This window comes from Artemia franciscana, chromosome 19 (assembly GCF_032884065.1).
Source record: "Artemia franciscana chromosome 19, ASM3288406v1, whole genome shotgun sequence".
NCBI classification, from domain to species: Eukaryota; Metazoa; Arthropoda; class Branchiopoda; order Anostraca; family Artemiidae; genus Artemia; species Artemia franciscana.
Genome location: NC_088881.1, coordinates 9,870,155 through 9,889,469, shown reverse-complemented (window position 1 = coordinate 9,889,469; position 19,315 = coordinate 9,870,155). Strand labels below are relative to the sequence as shown.

Sequence of the window (19,315 nt, the reverse complement as noted above, 5' to 3'; positions counted from 1 at the left end):
AATCTAACTAAACGGTCTTTGTGATTCAGGGGCCATTCTTAAATAATTGGAACAAAATTCAAACTTTTGTATAAAGAACGAGGTATTGACGAGGAGGGAACCTCCTCATATACTTAAGAAAAATATACAAATATAAAAGTTTGTTAAGTAAGTTAATTTGTAAGTTACACATATTTATTACTAATAAAGAGTTTTTCTCAAAATCATCCAATCAAGACTATGTGAAAGCCAAAAAAAAAAAAAAATCCAAAAAAAGTAAAGTAAATATGCCAATTTCGTTTTAATTATTCATCTACGGTAAGCCAAAATCAAAACTTGCATTAATTCAAAAACATTCAGAAATTAAATTTTTATTATAAGTTTTTTTTTTTAACTGACAGTAAGGAGCGAAATTAAAACTTAAAACGCAAAGAAATTCTTCCTTTCAAACAGTTCGTGGTAACGAACTGTAGTAAGGAGCGACCCGGCTCAATAGTAACCAAAACTCTAAAAAAATGAATTTTGATATCAATAGCTGCATCAAAAGAATCGCATTTTAATGCTGATTTTGAATATATAAGTTTCATCAAGTTTAGTCTTACCCATCAAAAGTTACGCGCCTGAGAAAATTTGCCTTAACTAAGTTAATAGGGGAAAACACCCCCTAAAAGTCGTAGGATCTTAACGAAAATGACATCATCAGATTCAGTGTATCAGACGCTTCTACAGAACCCTACTGTAGAAGTTTCAAGCTCCTATCTACAAAAATGTGGAATTTTGTATTTTTTGCCAGAAGACGAATCACGTGTGCGTTTTTTTTTTTGTTTTTTTTTGTTTTTTTTTTCTTTTTCCCATGGGACATCGTATCGATCAAGTAGTCCTAAAATGTCGCAAGAGGGCTCATTCTAACGGAAATGAAAAGTTATAGTGCCCTTTTTAAGTGACCAAAAAAATTGGAGGGCATCTAGGCCCCCTCCCACGCTCATTTTTTCCCAAACTCAACAGATCAAAATTTTGAGATAGCAATTTTGTTCAACATAGTCGAAAACCATAAAAACTATGTCTTTGGGGATGACTTATTCCCCCACAATCCCTGGGGGAGGGGCTGCAAGTTACAAAATTTGACCAGTGTTTACATATAGTAATGGTTATTGGGAAGTGTACAGGGGGATTTAGGAGGAGATAAATACCTCGCTCTTTATGCTAAAGTATTTTTAGTAATTTCAACTATTTATTCTACGGCCTTTCTGATTCAGGGGTCATTCTTAAGGAATTGGGACAAAACTTACGATTTAGTGTAAAGAGCGAGGTATTAACGAGGGTACAAACCCCCTTGTATACATAATAAAAATATAAGGTTATAAAAGTTTGTTAAGTAAGTTAATTCTTAAGTTACGTATATTTTTTACTAATAAAAACGTTCGTTAAAAATTAAAAGTTCTAGTTGCCTTTTTAAGTAACCGAAAAATTGGAGGGCAACTAGGCCTCCTTCTCCACCCCTTATTTCTCAAATTCTTCTGATCAAAACTAAGAGAAAGCCATTTAGACAAAAAAAGAATTAATATACAAATTTCATTTTAATAATTTATGTGCGGAGAGCCAAAACCAAACATGAATTAATTCAAAAACGTTCAGAAATTAAATAAAAAACTAATTTTTTTAGCTGATAGTAAGGAGCGACATTAAAAGGAGCGTCCCCTCCGCAATCCCTCGCTCTTTACGCTAAAGTTTGACTCTTTGCCACAATTCTACTTTTTAAAACAATTAAAAGCTTTAGCGTAAAGAGCGAGGGATTGCGGAGTGGACAACCCATTTCATATACGGAGTAATTTCTGTTCGCTTTAAGTTTTATTGTCGCTCCTTACTTTCAGCTAAAAAAAAAAATTAGTTTTTTTTTTATTTATACATGAAAGAGGCAGTCCCTCCTCAACGCCCCGCTCTATGCACTAAAGTTCTTATTGTTTTAAAAAGTGGAATTGTGACGAAGAGTCGAACTTTAGCGTAGAGAGCGGGGCGTTGAGGAGGGGACAGCCCCTTTCATACAAGGAATGATTTCTGTGCGCTTTAAGTTTTAATGTCGATCCTTACTTTCAATTCAAAAAAAAATATTTTTTTATTTAACAACCTTTCGGAATCATTTGTAAAACAACCTAATTGTGTTACATATGAACAGCATTAAGAGCACACTGCTTTTCCATCATAAACACAAACATTAGGTAGAAGAATAAGAAGCTTTTTCTTAATACAGTTGAACTCAACCTCAAATGAATATTTTGACCCTATATCCAAGAGCCGTCCTCAGCAAAACAAAAGTGAATATATAAGAAACTTGCATTAAAATATGATCTTTCAAGCTAAGTTTTTCTTGAATAATCGCGGTATCCTTACTTCAATGAAGTTTATTTTTTGGTGCCCAGGTCTGGCCTCTTTTGGCCAGATCGGGGCAAATGAGGCAAATATTAAAAAAAAATCAGACCTGGTCAAAATAAGAAAAAAACTAAGTAGTGTACGTAGGATATAGTCCCAAAAAAATCTTAGTCCCTAGTGTGCATAGAAGAAAATGCGGATTGTTGATTTGCTTACTCTGCCCGCTCTTTAATTCTAAAGTACTCAGTGGTAAGATTTAAGAAAATTTTTCAAGTTCGAGGGGGATTAAATTATATAGTATATTTGCGTACTTAAACTTCATAGGTCCTTCAGATAATTTCAAGGGGCCATATATCAATTACCTTTCTATTATTTCGAGGAATACCATTGGACAGGTTCTGTTAGGTCCTAAATTATCAATATATAACCCTATGTTATATGCTGATAGAGCCTACCGTGTCATCCCTTTTCTTATTCAATCCTCGGGCATTTGAATTAGTAAGCTGCAATCACAGCTTAGATTCATAGGTCCTTAAATTTCACAATTTCATATATAACTTGGATTCCACATAGGTCCTTCAGATAAATATTGAGGGGTCATATATCATTTAGCTTTCAATCACTTCGAGGAATATCCTTGCCGATTTAGTAAGCCACTATCAAAACTTATGTAATTTTGGGACCAGAAACCAGTAAAGATCTACCCGATTTAGAAAGCTGCAATCACAGCTTAGATACTTATGGGTCCAAAACTAGTAAAGTTCTATCCGATTTAGTAAGCTGCAATCACAACTTAGATAATTTCGGATCCTAAAACTAGTAAAGACCTACCCGATTTAGTAAGCTGCAATCACAACTTAGATACGTATGGGTCCCAAAACTAGTAAAGATCTACCCGATTTCAGTTCCACTCGGGAAATGTCTGAAAGCTTCTTTTTATTACTTTCTGTTCATTTTGACAGCTATAGTCTTATTATGGGTTAATACTCGTAAATATTTTCCCAGCTTTTCAAGTTTTTTACTTAAGAAGTAAAGTATTGGATTCTAATTTAAGTTGCTAATTCTAATCTGAACGCTGACTTTGATTTCATAAACAAAATTATTATATAAATGTTTCAAGTCAAGTTTTAGGAAGTTTCTTGATCTAAGCTTCTGATCAACATCAATTTCTAGCTAATAGGCTGGAAAGAACCCTCTTCTAAGAATGATTACGTTTGGATGAAAATGAAATAAAATAATCAATATACATCAGAGACATCACTCAGCTCTCTTTAAGTCTGACTCTTTAAACTTTTTTGTTTGTGACTTTAGCGTGAGTACATATTTGATATTGCCTGAAAAAAATGTCATTTTGACAATTAGAACGCATATAATGTCTCTTAATTAAGCTCTGCATTCCCCTGAATATTCCCTTTCAATTTAACACCCTAAATCATTCCTGAGAAGTTGCATCTTAATACACCAGCTATTTCTGACATATTGCATGCATAAATTTTGAGAATCTAGATCCATATAGTGTTCTATCGTTTAGTCCAATATCCCCTTAAAAAGTCTATGGAATTTCCAAATTATTACCCTTAACTGCTCCTAAGATGTGGTATATATACAGCTGGGATATACACAGTGTCTTTCGATTTAATTCAACATCCCATTAAATTTTTCCAGGAAAATTTAACTTATTACCCTAAGCCACTAATGAGACATTTCACAAGCCCCGCTTTTCAATATGTCTGAATTGTGACAATTTATATTATGTACGACCCTTGTCGCAGGTCCTGTGGGGGTTATATCATCTCTCAAGGCACACTTATTGGATCAAGTTCAAGTTCCATTCATTTCACTAAATCAGAGGCAACGCTACAGCGTTGCCTAATAGTATAGGCCATACAGCTTCTATGTTTTATCATTAAAATTTTTCCCCCAGAGGCACTTCAAATAGAAGATCTCGTCATATAATCTTCAAAGGGGGCTCAATCGATTGGAAATTGGAAGTTCTAGTGCCCTTTTTAAGAGTCAAAGGTGATCGGAGAGCAACTAGCCCCCTACCATGCTCTTTTTTCCTCAAATACATCCAATAAAAATTTTGAGACAGCAATTTTGTTAAAAGAAGTTCAAAGATCACATTAAAAATACTCTGGGATCGACAAAACCCCCAATGGCCCAGGTGCAGGCGTTGTAAGCTATGTCCTGGGGGCACATATGGTTCTTAAAGAAGAGATGCTCGTATAAACTTCATAGAGGGCTCATTTGATTGAAAATTGTAAGTCCTAATTCACTTTTTAAGAGTCAAAAGAAATCGGAAGGCAACTAGCCTCCTCCCCTCACGACCTTTTTTCACAAAATCCATCCGATAAAAGTTTTGAGATGGTGTTTTTTTAAAAATAGTTCAATCACCAGATAATAAAAACTCCAGTGTCGACACAAACCCCAGAGCCTGGGTGCAAGTGTTTTAAGTTATGCCCCATGGCCATATAAGGTTTTTGTGTAAGGGGACGTCACATAAACGTCAGATTTGGCTCATTTGATTGTATATTGAAAATTCGAGCTACTTTTCGATGAGTCAAAAAAGATCGAAAGGCATCTACCCCTCCCCAACCGTAAAACAAACCCTCTTTTCCCCAAATCCTACCGATGAAAATTTTTAGATGAACAGTTTGTTTCAAACAGTCCAACGAATAAATAGCAAATACTTCGCGTAAACATAATCACCCCCCTCCAGAGCTCGGGGGAAGGGTTGTAATTGATGCCCTGCTAGTTTGTAAAGTTTGTATGGAAGAAATGCTCGTATAAGCCTCGGTGGGGCTCAAATAATTAGAAATTGAAAGTTCTTATTCTATTTTTAAGAGTCAAAAGTAATCCGATGGCACCACGCCAACCCCAAGGCCAAAAGGCTCCAAATCTCTTCCCAGGAGGTGCTCCGTGTGGAAGGGATGGTCGTATAAACTTCGGAGGGGGCATATTCGATTACAAACCCGAAGTAATGGTGCCGTTCTTAGGAGTCAAAAGTGATCGGTGGGCAAATAACCCCATACCCTTTTTTCCCCAAATGTATCCAATAACAATTTTAATCTATGGTCAAGGATTATGTAACAGAAACTCTGGGGTGGGCACAGCCCCCCAGGGTCAAGGGACAAACGTGCGCAATGGTGGCATATATGGTTTTTAAGGAAAGGAGGCTCGTATAAACTTCAGAAGGGGCTCATTTGATTGGAAACTGGAAGTTCATTTTTTAAGAGTCAAAAGAGATCGGAGGTCAACTAACCTTCCCCGCGCCCCGCACCTTTTTTTTCCCAAATTCATTCAATGAGAATTGTGAGATATACCACTTTATTGAAAATATGTCAACCATCAGATAACAAAACTCCAGAGTCAACACAACACCTCAGAGCAAAGTGGCAAGTGTTGTAAGTTATGCCCCGGGGGCATGTAAGATTTTCATGTAAGAGGTGATCGTATAAAGTTAAGAGGTAGCACATTTGATTGTAAATTGAAATTTCCAATTACCTTTTCAAGAGTCAAAAGGGCCTCCCCCTCTACCTCTTGACCCTGCAGCCCCTCCCCCAGGGACTGTGGGGGAGTAAGTCATTCCCAAAGACATAGTTATTATGGTTTTTGACTATTCGGAACAAAATGGCTATCTCAAAATTTTGATCCGTTGATTTTGGAAAACAAATTAGCGTGGGAGGGGGCCTAGATGCCCTCCAATTTTTTGGTCACGTAAAAAGGGTAGTAATAGTTTTCATTTCCGTTAGAATGAGCCCTCTTGCGACATTCTAGGACCACTTGGTCGATACGATGACCCCTGGGAAAAAAAAAAAAAAAAAAAAAAAAAAAACAAATAAACACGCACCCGTGATTTGTCTTCTGGCAAAAAATACGAAATTCCACATTTTTGTAGATAGGAGCTTGGAATTTCTAAAATAGGGTTCTCTGATACGCTGAATCTGATGGTGTGATTTTCGTTAAGATTTTATGACTTTTAGGGGTTGTTGTCACCTATTTTTTAAAATAAGGCAAATTTTCTCAGGCTCGTAACTTTTGACGAACTGTTTGATGCAATTAATCTTAGGGTGAAAAGACATTCTCTTAAATTCAAAGATCTCTTATCATGTGATGCTTCTAATAAATATTCAAACATATTTCGTAATGCAATTTCCTTACATAAAAATGATTATTGTGAAACTAAAACAAAAGTTTAAACCAAGAATAACATGTAAGGCATTTACAAGTAACTTAAAAATCATGAATTTGAATTATTAAAACTCCGGCTACTCGTCAAAGAGGAGCTGATCAAATGCCAAGTGACTACAGCAATTATAACGTTTTTAGAACCTACAAAAATTTGGAACAATGTCTAAACAAAAGGATACCATAATAATGGCTCAAATAACGGCTCAATAATGGCTCAAAATTCTAATGGTTTCTGGTTCTTTTGACTAGGCTCTGCACAGCCATATTATCAAAAGCCCTAGCCATTCGATACTAAAAAAAAAACACCCTTATTAGAAATGCTTTGGGCACAAAAATATTTGTTCTAGAGGCAGAGTCAATCCTATGCCTGTCGGTGCCAAGGGAAAAATCTATTACAAATCCCCCCCCCCGTCTTGGCTGAAATATAAGTAAAAAAACGAATCAAAGGGGAAAAATTGATCAATTTTGGCTACTCCCAGCCGTGACAACCCCAGCCGTGGCGCTCAGGGTAGCAGCCCTGGTTGCCCTCCTCTTTGAATGGCCTTGAGTAGAAGTTCAACTTAACTTAAGTAATAATATTTCTTGAAATAGAGATCTAGGAGAATAGTCTCAATGCACTATACCCAAAGTTAGTTAAGAATTATATTATATCTTACATCAAAAAGCCAGTAGTTATTTCCAATGAACTTAATCAAAAAGATTTATGAGGATAGCTGCCAAAAAAAAATGCAGCTCGCTTTAAAAACTTGTTCCTGATTTGCGTTTTTATAATCTGAATAAATTGCCTTGTTTCTTGTTTATTTTCTTTTTCAGCCCTAACTGAACTTGCATAGAGTAATGATGTTAGGACTGTTTTAATTTTAAATTGGATTTAAGTTCTAAATGACAAGTATTTTATTTGCGTAAAAGTCTAATTTTATATTTATTTATTTGCTTTGTTGAAAACAACTCTTGGATATAGAGCTGAAATATTCACATAATTTCGTCTGAATTTTACCGTTCTAATATAAAATAACTACTACTAGTACTACTACTAACAGCTCACTACAGCATCAAGGTGCCTGAGGCTAACATAGTTGTTTACGCTTCTCCTCAATCCCAACATATATAAATAAGCCATTTCAGTCCTCCCAGTCTATATCCCAATCTGTTGGGACTCTTTAATTTTCGTTTTAGTTTTAATTGCTGCGTATATAATGCTAAGACTAGTTTTATATTTATTTATTTGCTCTGCTGAAGACGGCTTTTGCATACAGAGGCAAAATGCTCAATCAATTTTGTCCAAATTTCACCGTCTTGATATAAAATAACTACTACTAGTACTATTACTAGCATTGCATCAAGTAATACTAATACACCGCAGCATCAAGCCGCCTGAGGCCAACACAGTTATGTACGCTTCTCCTTCATCCTAATGTATATAATTCACCCCAATCATCCCAATTATATCCGAATTTGTTGGGACTGTTTTAATTTTAATTTGGGTTTAGTTTGAAATGTCACGTATTTTATTTTAAATTTAATTTTATATGTATTTATTTTCTTTGCTGAAGACGACTTTTGAATATAAAGCCAAATTATTCACATAATTTTGCCTGAATTTTATTGTTTCAAAATAAGTAACTAGTCTAGTACTACTAATGACAACTCACAGCAGCATCAAACCGCCTGAGTTCAACACAGCAACGTGCGGACCTTTTCCATCCCAAGCTGCATAAAGCCTCCCCTTTACAACCACTCAAAAATGTCTAACAAAATAATAAAACATATAGACGTCCTCCAGAGCCATTGCTGGCTATTCAGTTGCTGGGTCTATTTTACAAGGACAAGTAGCAAGCTTGTCACCCAACCTTGCTGCGGAAGAATCTGTAATATAAATATATAATATATATAAATATAACAAAAATATATAATATATATATATATATATATATATATATATATATATATATATATATATATATACTATAAATATATAATAGGTATAGTAGCCTATAATGTGTATATAGCTGTAATATAAATATGTAATAGGTGTAGTATTCTAACAGGTATAAATAGGCGAAAAATAGGTATAATAGGAGTAACATTTCACATTAGAATAATCCCTCGTTGTATTACTTCTTGCATAAGTATAACACTATATATTGTGTCAAATCCAAGAAAAGGTGAAATTCATGCTTACTTACAATAAAAATTATCCAAGGACTGTTATCTAAATCGTAATTGTTTTTCAGAGCGAAGAGATCGAACATTGGTATCATGTTTGCCCGTGGATTATAACGCATGCTTTCGATCCGTATGACTGGATTTACATAGCCCCCGTGTTATTTGCTCTGTTTGCCAATGTCTGTTTTCTTTTGGCCATTATGTGGGTAAGTTTCATCCTTCTATTGATTCAGGAACTGACAATCCACGGTCATTTGTTTGTTTGTTGTTATTTTCTTGTACTATGATGTAAATCTGGTTGATATTGAAACTGTATTGAACTAATTCAGAGCAAACTATGCTAGGTTATCAAGAGGACCAGGTTGTCAAGTGGACGCATCCCAAATGCTTCATGAGCCGTTGATGGTATTAAGCTGATATTAATGCTGATCAAAACAATTTTCATTTTGATGTCCTTGGTACTTTAAGAGTACACAACTGTACACACATAATGATCAGAATTATATCCCACTTAGGTTGGCTCAACTAAATTGGCTCAACTCATATATATATATATATATATATATATATATATATATATATATATATATATATATATATATATATATATATATATATATATATATATATATATACATATGACAATCCACGGTCATTTGTTTGTTTGTTTCTTTGTGGTTATTTTTTTTTTGTACTATGCGGTAAATCTGGTTGATATTGAAACTGTATTGAACTAATTCAGAGCATACTATGCCAACACAGGTTATTAAGAGGACGTATGAGAAATGCCTCAGAGACGGTTGGGTATTAAACTGAAATTTTCAGCGTGTCTTGAAGTGGATGTTTAAGAAACCAAAGGTACTATGCGGGTACCGCTACTAATACTACTACTGCTGCTACAACTTTTGCTACTACACAAGCTAAGGGTATTAAGGTCAATCTTTGAAGGAATATTTAGGTGAATGTTAAACTAAATCAAAACGAACTATAAGTATGTGGATTTTGAAAAAGGTGAAAAAGAAATATCTCAAGGAGGACCCACATTATAAAGTTAGTTGTTGCAGATTTGTTGCAGATTTTGAACTAGCTAGATGGTACTAAGTGTATAATATTGAAACTGCCAGTACAGTTACTGCAACTAATAAAACAAAGGGTATTGAGGTGAAACTTTTAAGGAGCGTTCTTGGGGAGTCTCAAATAAACCAAAAACTACATATATATATATATATATATATATTATATATATATATATATATATATATATATATATATATATATATATATATATATATATATATATATATATATATGAAGGTATTTAAAAGGGGATAAGACAAGTATCATAGGAAGGGCCACTCTATAATAGCTATCAATATCTTTGAAACTTTCTAAGTAGCAAATTTGACTGGAAATTAACAGTTGAAGTGTTCTTTTTAGGAGTCGAAAGTGATTAAAGGGCGAGCAACCTTTCCCCCAAACGCATTGATTTCTCGAACAGATCCAATAAGAAATTTTGTTTAGCCATTTTGTTCAGCATAGTAGAACGATCAAGTAACTATTTGTCTAAGGATACTGGGAGTCTCAACCTCTCATAGTTACAAAATTTTATCATTAGGCTTGAAAACTAAATCAAACGGATTTCATTCATCATAACCAAATCGAAGAATAAACAACGAAGTTATTGCCCAACTTACAGCCCTTGTCCTGAAAACTGTGAAGAACTTGACATCGCCAACGAAATAGTTACTGGATTTTCAATAATTCTTAACAAAATAGCTCTATTAAAATTTTGAGCGTATATGATTTGGGGAATGATAGTCTTGGGGGGCGTAGAATAGTTGTCCCCCCATTTATCTTGACTCTTAAAAGGGGCAATAGAACATCCGACTTCCAATCAAACAAGCTGTCTCCGACTCAAGGCTTGCACGACCACCCGTTCTATAAAAACCTAGCCTACCCCGGGGCACAACTTGCAACCACTGTCCTGAAGGCAGTGTTATATGCTGTTTGGACTATTGTGAACAGAGGGCCTATTTCACAATTTCGATCTGACGTGTTTGGAGAAAAGAGGATGTCAGGAGGGGTTATAGTCCGACCACTCATTCCATAAGATCCTTAAATGCCCCCGGAGCATAACTTACAACCCTTCCCCCCAGACTCTGAAAGGTTTTGTCAACCCCATAGACCTTGTTATGTGATCTTCAAGCTATTTTTTGAACAAATAGCTGTGTCAAAATTTCTGTTATGTGCATTTGGAGAAATATGACGTGTGGGGATATCTGCCCTCCAATCAGTTTGCCTCTGAAAAAGGGCAGTAGAACTTCTGATTTCCAATCCAATGAGCCCTCTTGGAATTTTATACGACTGCCCTTTCTAGAAAACCTTTTATGTCCCCTTGGCATTACTTACAGCCCTTGCATTAAGCGCTATTGGTTGGGGCGTCATCCTTAAAGACTGAATTTTTGGACCTTTAAACTACGCTGAACAATATTACTGTGTCAAAATTTTGTCTGGATGTGTGTGGTGAAATGATTAGCGTGGGAGGGGGATGGCTGCCGTTCATTCACTTTCGACTATTAAATAGAGCGTTAGCCATTTTGATTTCCAATTGAATAAGGCCTTTTCGAAGTTGCTACAACAACTCCTTCTCTACAAAGTGCTTTGGTCTAAAAAAAAAATACAATGTGGCCACATAGCTCTTTACTTAGGCAGCTCAATTGCGCTGCCTATGATTTACCAAACAGAATAGCGTATCTTTATTTTGCTTGTGGTGCTGTTTACCTTTTTTAAGTCAATATCCAACCAAATCAGAAATACATTTTATTTTACATTATAAATCCCTGTAGCCCTGTTTTTATTAGATTCAAGGGCAAAAACGGCACTTTTTCTATAAAATTGCATAAAAAATATTCTCCTGTTACCACTGTTTTCACTTATCGTTTACAAATCATAATCCGACCAAGCTAGCAATTTTAAAATATTTAGCTATTTAACTAATATGTCTTGATTGCCAAGTCAACGCCTAAAAATTAAGTTGAAATATGAAATAACATCATCACGTTCATTAAATAGTAACAGAATCAATTGGATAATAATGTCATAAATTTTTGTCCTTATTCTGGCACATATTATGTCTAAAAAACGATAATTATTCCAGCCATATAGATTTTCCAGGTTTCCCGGAATTTTGGAATCTTTCCAAACTCTTTTGTTCAAGTGTAATTGAAAAAAGCTCTTCACTTTCACTAAAGGCTTTGAATTAGCCAAGGGGAAACACCAAAATGTCCCTCTTTCTAACCTGACAAAAGGAAAAGAGATCAGTTAGTATGAATTTACGCTTATTCGTCCCTCTAATAGAAATCGATTCTTAAAAGGATACTTGTGTCTAAAGTTGTGGCCTTACTGCAGCCTAAGGGAAGCACCTACTCTGCTGTATACAACTTAATTTAGTCTGATACTGCCTAATAGGGCTTAAATACGTCCTAAAAAGGGTTAAATACTGACTAAATGCAGCCTTGATACACACGCTCAAATAATCGTACAGTGGCTGCGGTAATTCTAACGACAGTATGTGCTATTTTATACGGCATAAGTATGGCCTAAAATGAGCTAAATACGGCCTATTACAGCTTAACATTGTATAGGAATGAAGGGATTATGGCCGTCATATTGCTTGGATACAGCCTGCTAAGGTCTAAATAGAGCCTAAATGTAGCCTACAGTACAAACGCTTAAATTTTCGGACAATGACTACGGTAATTTAAGCAAGGTAAAATTCTAGTTAATTGACTTCTTGCTATCTCGGAAAGGGTTTAGGTTAGGAAAATGAAGCTTACAGGGATGGGTATACAGGCTAAAGTATGTCCCGAGAAGGTATTTTAAAGTACCCACCTCCACTCCTTCTCCCCCTAGAGGGTCCTGATATTCGCCTACATGAGAGGTCTATACCTATGGAAATTTTGACAAAACAACATTTTACCTTAATTTTCAGTTACTAGTTTCTTTTTCTCTGCCTTTAGTTCTGAAAATGCAATTCCTGTTTTTCGAGAGGAATTTTGAGCCATATCAAAGTTTTTTTTTTCAAAATTTAGGAAATGTATTTGCATATCTTTAAGACCTTATAAAACTGAATTGAGCAGAGTTATGAAGCTGAAAACAATTTAGTTGAACTTTAATTAAGTGTAAGATCTATTTTGCAAGGTTTCACTTTTATACCACACATACTTTGAAAGGTCATGAAAGGTCAGGGCCCTCTAGAGGGAGAAGGAGTGGAGGTAGTCGCTTCAAAATACCTTCCCAGGACATACTTTAGTCTGTAGATTCATCCCTGAAAGTTTCATTTTCCTTTCTTTCATTTTCCTGAAACCCTTTCTGAGATAGCAAGAAGTCAATTAACTAGAATTTTACCTCAAGCAATAATACAGGCTATTTTTTTACGGCCTAAATATTCCCTAATATGGGGAAAATACAGGCTAAATACGACTTATTACAGCCTAACAGTTGATCGAAATCGAGGAACTCTGGACCTACTATCAGGGACAGGTTTGCTACTGGGGTAACTGCGGCTCCAAAACCTTGTTTCGCCCCCCTCCCATATCTCAATTTGCCTGGCCCGCTCCCAGCTAAAATTTAGTTTCTTTAAAAATCTTGTCATAACTAAGGTAAGACTGCATAAACGGGTCACTTTTTCCATTTTTACCTTTATGATACTGTATTGGTCATTTTTCGGTTTTGTCTATCATTTTCACTTGACTTGGGAAATTCGGCTTCAACTTTTCCCCTTCCCCTCCGTATTTTTCACGAAATTACGCCAATGTCTAATATGACTTAGGTACAGCCTAATAAGGTCCAAATGTAGTCTAAATGCTGTCTAATCGCAGAACGAGCTGGCTTTATATAAATTGTCTTTCCTAAGGACGCACTAGGGAGCCATACGGGATATTGGTTACGATTATTCAAACGACATTACTTGCTATATTGTAGGCCTAATATAGGGTAATATAGTCGAAATGTATCCTAAGTACGGCCTAATACAACCTTAACTCTAGGGTAAAATAAATTGCCCTTGTGCATGAAAAATTAAAAATAGCCAATTTTGCTATTTTTAAGTAAGATACAATGCCTTTTCTTGAAATGTTAAAATATGGCGTAGAGATTTTGATTATGGTAATTCAAAAATATTAAATACTATTTTTATGGCCTAAACTAAGCCTAAACTCGGCCTATTAAACCCTAACGAGTGAAACAATTTACTATGACCTTTGAAGTTATTTTTATGGCCTTTTGGAATGAAATACTATGGCCTTTACATTTTGCTGACTTTACATAAACTACGATGGCTTTGCTCGGAAAACTGAAGATTGGAATAAATAATTTTGGTCTTTTTTTTAAGTCATTATTTTTTATTATTAATTTTCATTCTTTAATTTATTTATTTGTTTCTTATTATTTAATTAAATACTAAACTACCATTAAGTATTGTTAAATTCCTTCGATTATTAAAACACTACTATACATTTGATTCTGTAGAACTTGATTCTGTTTGATTCTACTGAATTAATCTAAATAAAAACTGAATAAAAATCTTAAGATTAGCGTTGATTTGTTAACAAATTCGGTAGATCGGTAAAACTTCACAAATCGACCAGTTCTATTAATTTTAATATTAGTAAATTGAATTTACGGGTCGGTCAAACTTTCTTTTCGATTGTCATGAACACTGAGCAATATAAGAAGTTATTAAGTGTTTTTTAAAGAAAGCTGCTAAAATAAAACCTGTGAATATATCGGCTTGCATGACCAATTCTCCAGTTCTTCTTCTTTTTTAGCATGTTTTTTATTTTAGTACTTATCGGTTAAATAATAAACACAATAGAATTTCGGTCGCGGATGATGCGAACATGACACAAGAAACTGGTCAAGCAACTTCTTTATGCCACACAATTAGCTTTGGCTTGGTTGGAAAATAAAGTATCTTATTTAAGTATTTAGTTGGTATTTTGGTTTGGTTAGGTTAGATTAGCATAATATATACTATGCTTTACACCCCCCCTCCCTAATGTTCAAATATATAGCCCCAATTTGTTTCTAAACTGTTATATTTTCATCATATTTTCTTTGATTTCATTAGGATTAATCGAACTTCACTTCCCAAGTGTTTACTATATAACCGATAAGAACATTTTTTTTTTTATTAAGATTTATAAATGTTAAAGTGTTAACAATAGTTGCAGGATATTTTTTTGGTAATTTTTGAGGGGAAAAAAAAGCTGTTTTTGCCCTTAAATCTAATTAAAACAAGGCTCCATAAATTTATAGTGTAAAATTAAAATATATTGCTGATTTGGTTAGATACCGACTAAAATAAAGGAAAGTAGCACGACAAACAGAATAAAGATACGCTTTGCTGTTTGGTAAATCATAGGTGTCACAGTAGCGCTGCCTAAGTAAAGAGCGATGTGAGCACAATGTGTTATTATTTTTATTTCTTGACCAGGGGACTTCGTAGAGAAGGAGTTGTCATAAAAACTTCAAAAAGGACTTATTCAATTGGAAATCGAAAAGACTAGTGCCCTTTTTAATAGTTGAAAGTTATTGAAGGGCAGCCAGCCCCCTCCCACGCTAATCATTTCATTTCTCCACACACATCCAGAAGAAATTTTAAGATAGTCATTTTGTTCAGCGCAGTTGAAAGGTCAAAAAATTCAGTCTTTAAGGATGACGCTCCGCCAACAGCCTTCAGGACAAGGGTTGTTAGTAGTAATATGGGGCATAAAAGTTCTCATAAGAAGGATAGTTGTATAAAATTCGGAGGGAGCTCATTAGATTGGAAATCAGAAGATCTAGTGCCTCAATAAGAGTTAAACTAATCAGAGGTCAGATCTCCCCCTCCCTCACACGTCATAATTTCCCCAAATGCATCTGATAGAAATTTTGAGGATTCAATTTCAAGGCATAGTGAGCAAATTACATAACTATGGGCAGTTAATACGCCCAACATCCCTAGACAAATAGTTACTTGATCGTTCTAGTATACTGAACAAAATGGCTGTATAAATTTTTGTATTGTATCTGTTCAGAAAATGAACGCATTTGGGAGGAGGCTTGCATCCCCTTTTATCACTTTTGACTCCTGCAATACTGCAACTGTTATTTTCCAGTCAAATAAACTCCTTAGTCAATGATATTGACTAAAGAGCTGATAGTCAATGATATTGATAGCTATTTAGAGTGGCGCTGTCTATGATACTGGTTGTACACCCTTTTTAATACCTGCATAGCCTATAGTTTTTTTTTGTTTTTTTGAAACTGCCCCTAAACATTCCATAAAATTTTCACCTTAACATCCTTTGTGTTATTAGTTGCAGTAACTGTATCGGTAGTATTAATAGTATACGCATAGTGCCTTCTGGCTAGTTCAACTTAACTGGCTCTGCAACAACTGGCTCTGCAACAACTGGCTCTGCAACAACTTAACCCTTGTAGATTTAACTTAACAATGTAAGCCGTTCTTGGGATGTTTCTTTTTCGTTTTTGTCAAAATCAAATCCACCCATTACAAATTTTGAGATAGTCATTTTGTTAGGAATTGCTCAAAAATTAGATAACAAGAACTCCGGGTTTGACAAACCTCCCCCCCCCCCAGGGTCCGAGGGATGGCGTTCTGAGTTATGCTCTTGAGATATGGAACTGATGCTCCTTTAACCATCGTATAACCAGAAGCTCGTTGTAGAAACTTCAAGTCTGGCTCAATTGATTGGCCATTGAAAGTTCTAGTTACGATTTTATGAGTCAAAAGTGGTCGAAGGACATCCCTCCCTTATACATACACACACCCTTTTTTCCCCAAATGAATCTGATGAGCCAGTTTGTTTGAAATAGTCCGACGATCAGATAACAAAAGCTGTTAGGGTGGCGCGAAGCGCCACCCCAACAGCTAGTAAATAAATCATAAGACATTGGAGCCCTATTGTCTTTACTATAGGTATTGCTACAGCGTTGCCTCTGATATCATAAAGCTAAAAGCGGCGTTCATATGTGTGTCTAGCTAGAATCTCATGTCTAGACACGTGTCTTGCCAGGAATCAATGTCTAAGAAATTGCAGTTCACAACAAGAATTCAGTGCTTAGCTGAAACAGCAAATTTAATTTCAAGTAGATTACAGTTGTCATTTCTAGCCAATCAACAGAGCTTATGCGGACAAAACTTTCAGAATTATAATCCTTGCTTGTACTGTCACAAGATAATGGATGAGACAAGCCAAACAGTTCCCTTACTGTGCTTCAGTATTATGTCTGGTGTAGCATATTTGCCTGAAATGAAGCAAAAAAAAAATTAAATAGAAAACAAAAATTAAATTTAAGTTTAAAAATGTAAGCAGAGATGATGAAAATAGTGGGACTTGACACATTCTGATTGGGTGTAATTGAAAACCCTGTACTTTGAGCTCTAGAATCTAGAACTGGATGTTTACCTGTAACTTGTCTAGCGAAGCACCAAATTTTACTTGTGTACGGTAGTTGTCTCGACATTGATGCCTGGTCAGACCCATGTCTAGACGTCAGATTCTAGCTACACACACATGTGAAGGCCGCTTTACGGTATTGAAATCTGACCCTACGGATGAAATAAAACGAATTAAAATATTGTCAATTTTACGAAGCTGATAATTATTCTAATCAAAGCTGAAAGACCGGGAATACTATTCAGTTCATAGCTTGTATATAGCTTAGTGGCTGAGGACGTAGATGTTGATCAAAAGTATGTTGGCTCAGCCCCGCCTGTCGCAAGGAAACTGTTGACGTATTTGTGTTCGAATCAATCTTGAAGCACCCCTTAGTGGAGTGGATGGCACACTGGACAATTCTATGTCTTTCGGGATGCAGATTCAAGCTATGCTAATTCCTAAGTCCTGGCTTGGGGTAGGGGTCAGTGTCGTGACTCTGAAACTACCTTGTGTGTGGGGTTAATGGGCCTTTAAGACCTAACGATAGATCCAGTTGGGTCCAGCCCAAAAAAACATTAAGATTAAAATTGGAGCTAATGGAGGTCACCATGGATCTGAGAAAAAGTGAAACATGGAGTTGAAAGTATATAAAGCTATTAAAGATCAAGTACAATTATAGGTCCTGAATGATTAGTTTCCCGAAAGAGGTTTTAAGCCTTTAAAAGAAACTTCAGAAAAGAGAGAAGGTTTAAATCCAAATTATTGGACTGAAATAAACATGAGATTTTATCAAGCAGTGAAAGAGGACTTTCAAAATTAGCAAAGTAAAAGCATACTTAAGCTTTCTTAAGATACAGTGACTTTCGCATATCTTCATTTTAATCAGATCAATCTGACACTTGAAAGACAGGTTTTCGACAATAAGAATAACCAAAACAAACATACCCATCATCCCAATTCAAATATGAGCAAACATTTAAGACGCTAGTTTTTAAAGAAATTGCTGTTAAATGAATTCCTACACCCCTAGTTTATCAGAAAATTATATCGATTTAAGCGAGCAGAATTAATGCAAAATTCCATCAATCATAGCATCTAATGGGAAGATTTTGAATATCAAAAGACCCTACAGACGAAAAATTAGATCTGGGGAAATATATTGCATATCGCATTTAGGCAATCAATACCATTAATAAAAAGATGAATTACATCCAGACAAGGTGATAGATTTTACTCGTCCATCAGTTCAAGGTCATCAATCACATTACTTATTACACACTAGGTAATGTCAGGTCAACGTTCACGAGAATAGGACAAGGATCTATCATTATATGTCGTGGTATACTTTTATCTCTGGCAATGTACTATTTTACCCACCCTAGTAAGGGAAATTATTGCTTGGCAAGGAGATCTGAGTCATTTATCAAGGGGAAACTTTTAGTGATGGAGTTTGATGGATACTCACAGATATTACCCATTTATATAAAAAAAAATGTTCCTATTAATATTTGACATGGTGTTACCTTAGGTGTAAGAAAATCAGATTCTTTTTGGGGATACATAGACCTCCAAATAAAAGACAAAATGATAAAACGACAAAAATAAATAAAGTAAAGAATAAATGGAAATGAATTAATTAAAAATTAATAAATGATAAAAAATGAAATGAAATATATAGTCTCTCTGCTATAATGATGATGTTTGAAGCAGTTCAATGAGATTAAGAAATGACAATTAGCACGTTTAATGTTTTTTTTTGGCTTTTGCTTTTGTTTGTTTGTTTTTTTTAGTGAGAAAAAGTTAATGCAGATACCTTCCTTCGAAATAAACGCCTTTTCCCCCAGATTTAAAAAAATATTGAGCCTTGAACTTTTGAAAGCCTTAAAATGCGTCTAAAATATGAACTTGACGTACCTAGAAACGTTACGTGACATGAATAGAGGATTGGTTCAAACCTTGATATCAATACTAAGCCCTATGCCGTGCTGCTGTGGCAGCCTTTACCTGTATTTAAGTATATTTTGAGCCATAGACCTTTCAAGTTCGAAGGCTCACTGTGGGTAGCCCTATAAATCTACATCTTAGGCTCACTTAGGCTCAAAAGTTCGAAGGCTCACTGTGGGTATAACTATACATCTTAACAGATCTTATTTTGTAAGAATTGT

At 35.1% G+C, this 19,315-nt stretch overlaps 1 protein-coding gene across 2 annotated transcripts in view; it reads left to right on the top strand.

Moving 5' to 3' along the window:
* The window catches only part of LOC136039273 (diuretic hormone receptor-like), a 214,200-nt gene that overhangs the window by 143,865 nt on the left and 51,020 nt on the right, over positions 1-19,315 (top strand). For both annotated transcript variants that reach the window (XM_065722850.1, XM_065722851.1), the window contains one exon: positions 8,772-8,909. In XM_065722850.1, coding sequence (XP_065578922.1) covers positions 8,772-8,909 — 138 coding nt within the window. The remainder of the gene's footprint in view (positions 1-8,771; positions 8,910-19,315) is intronic.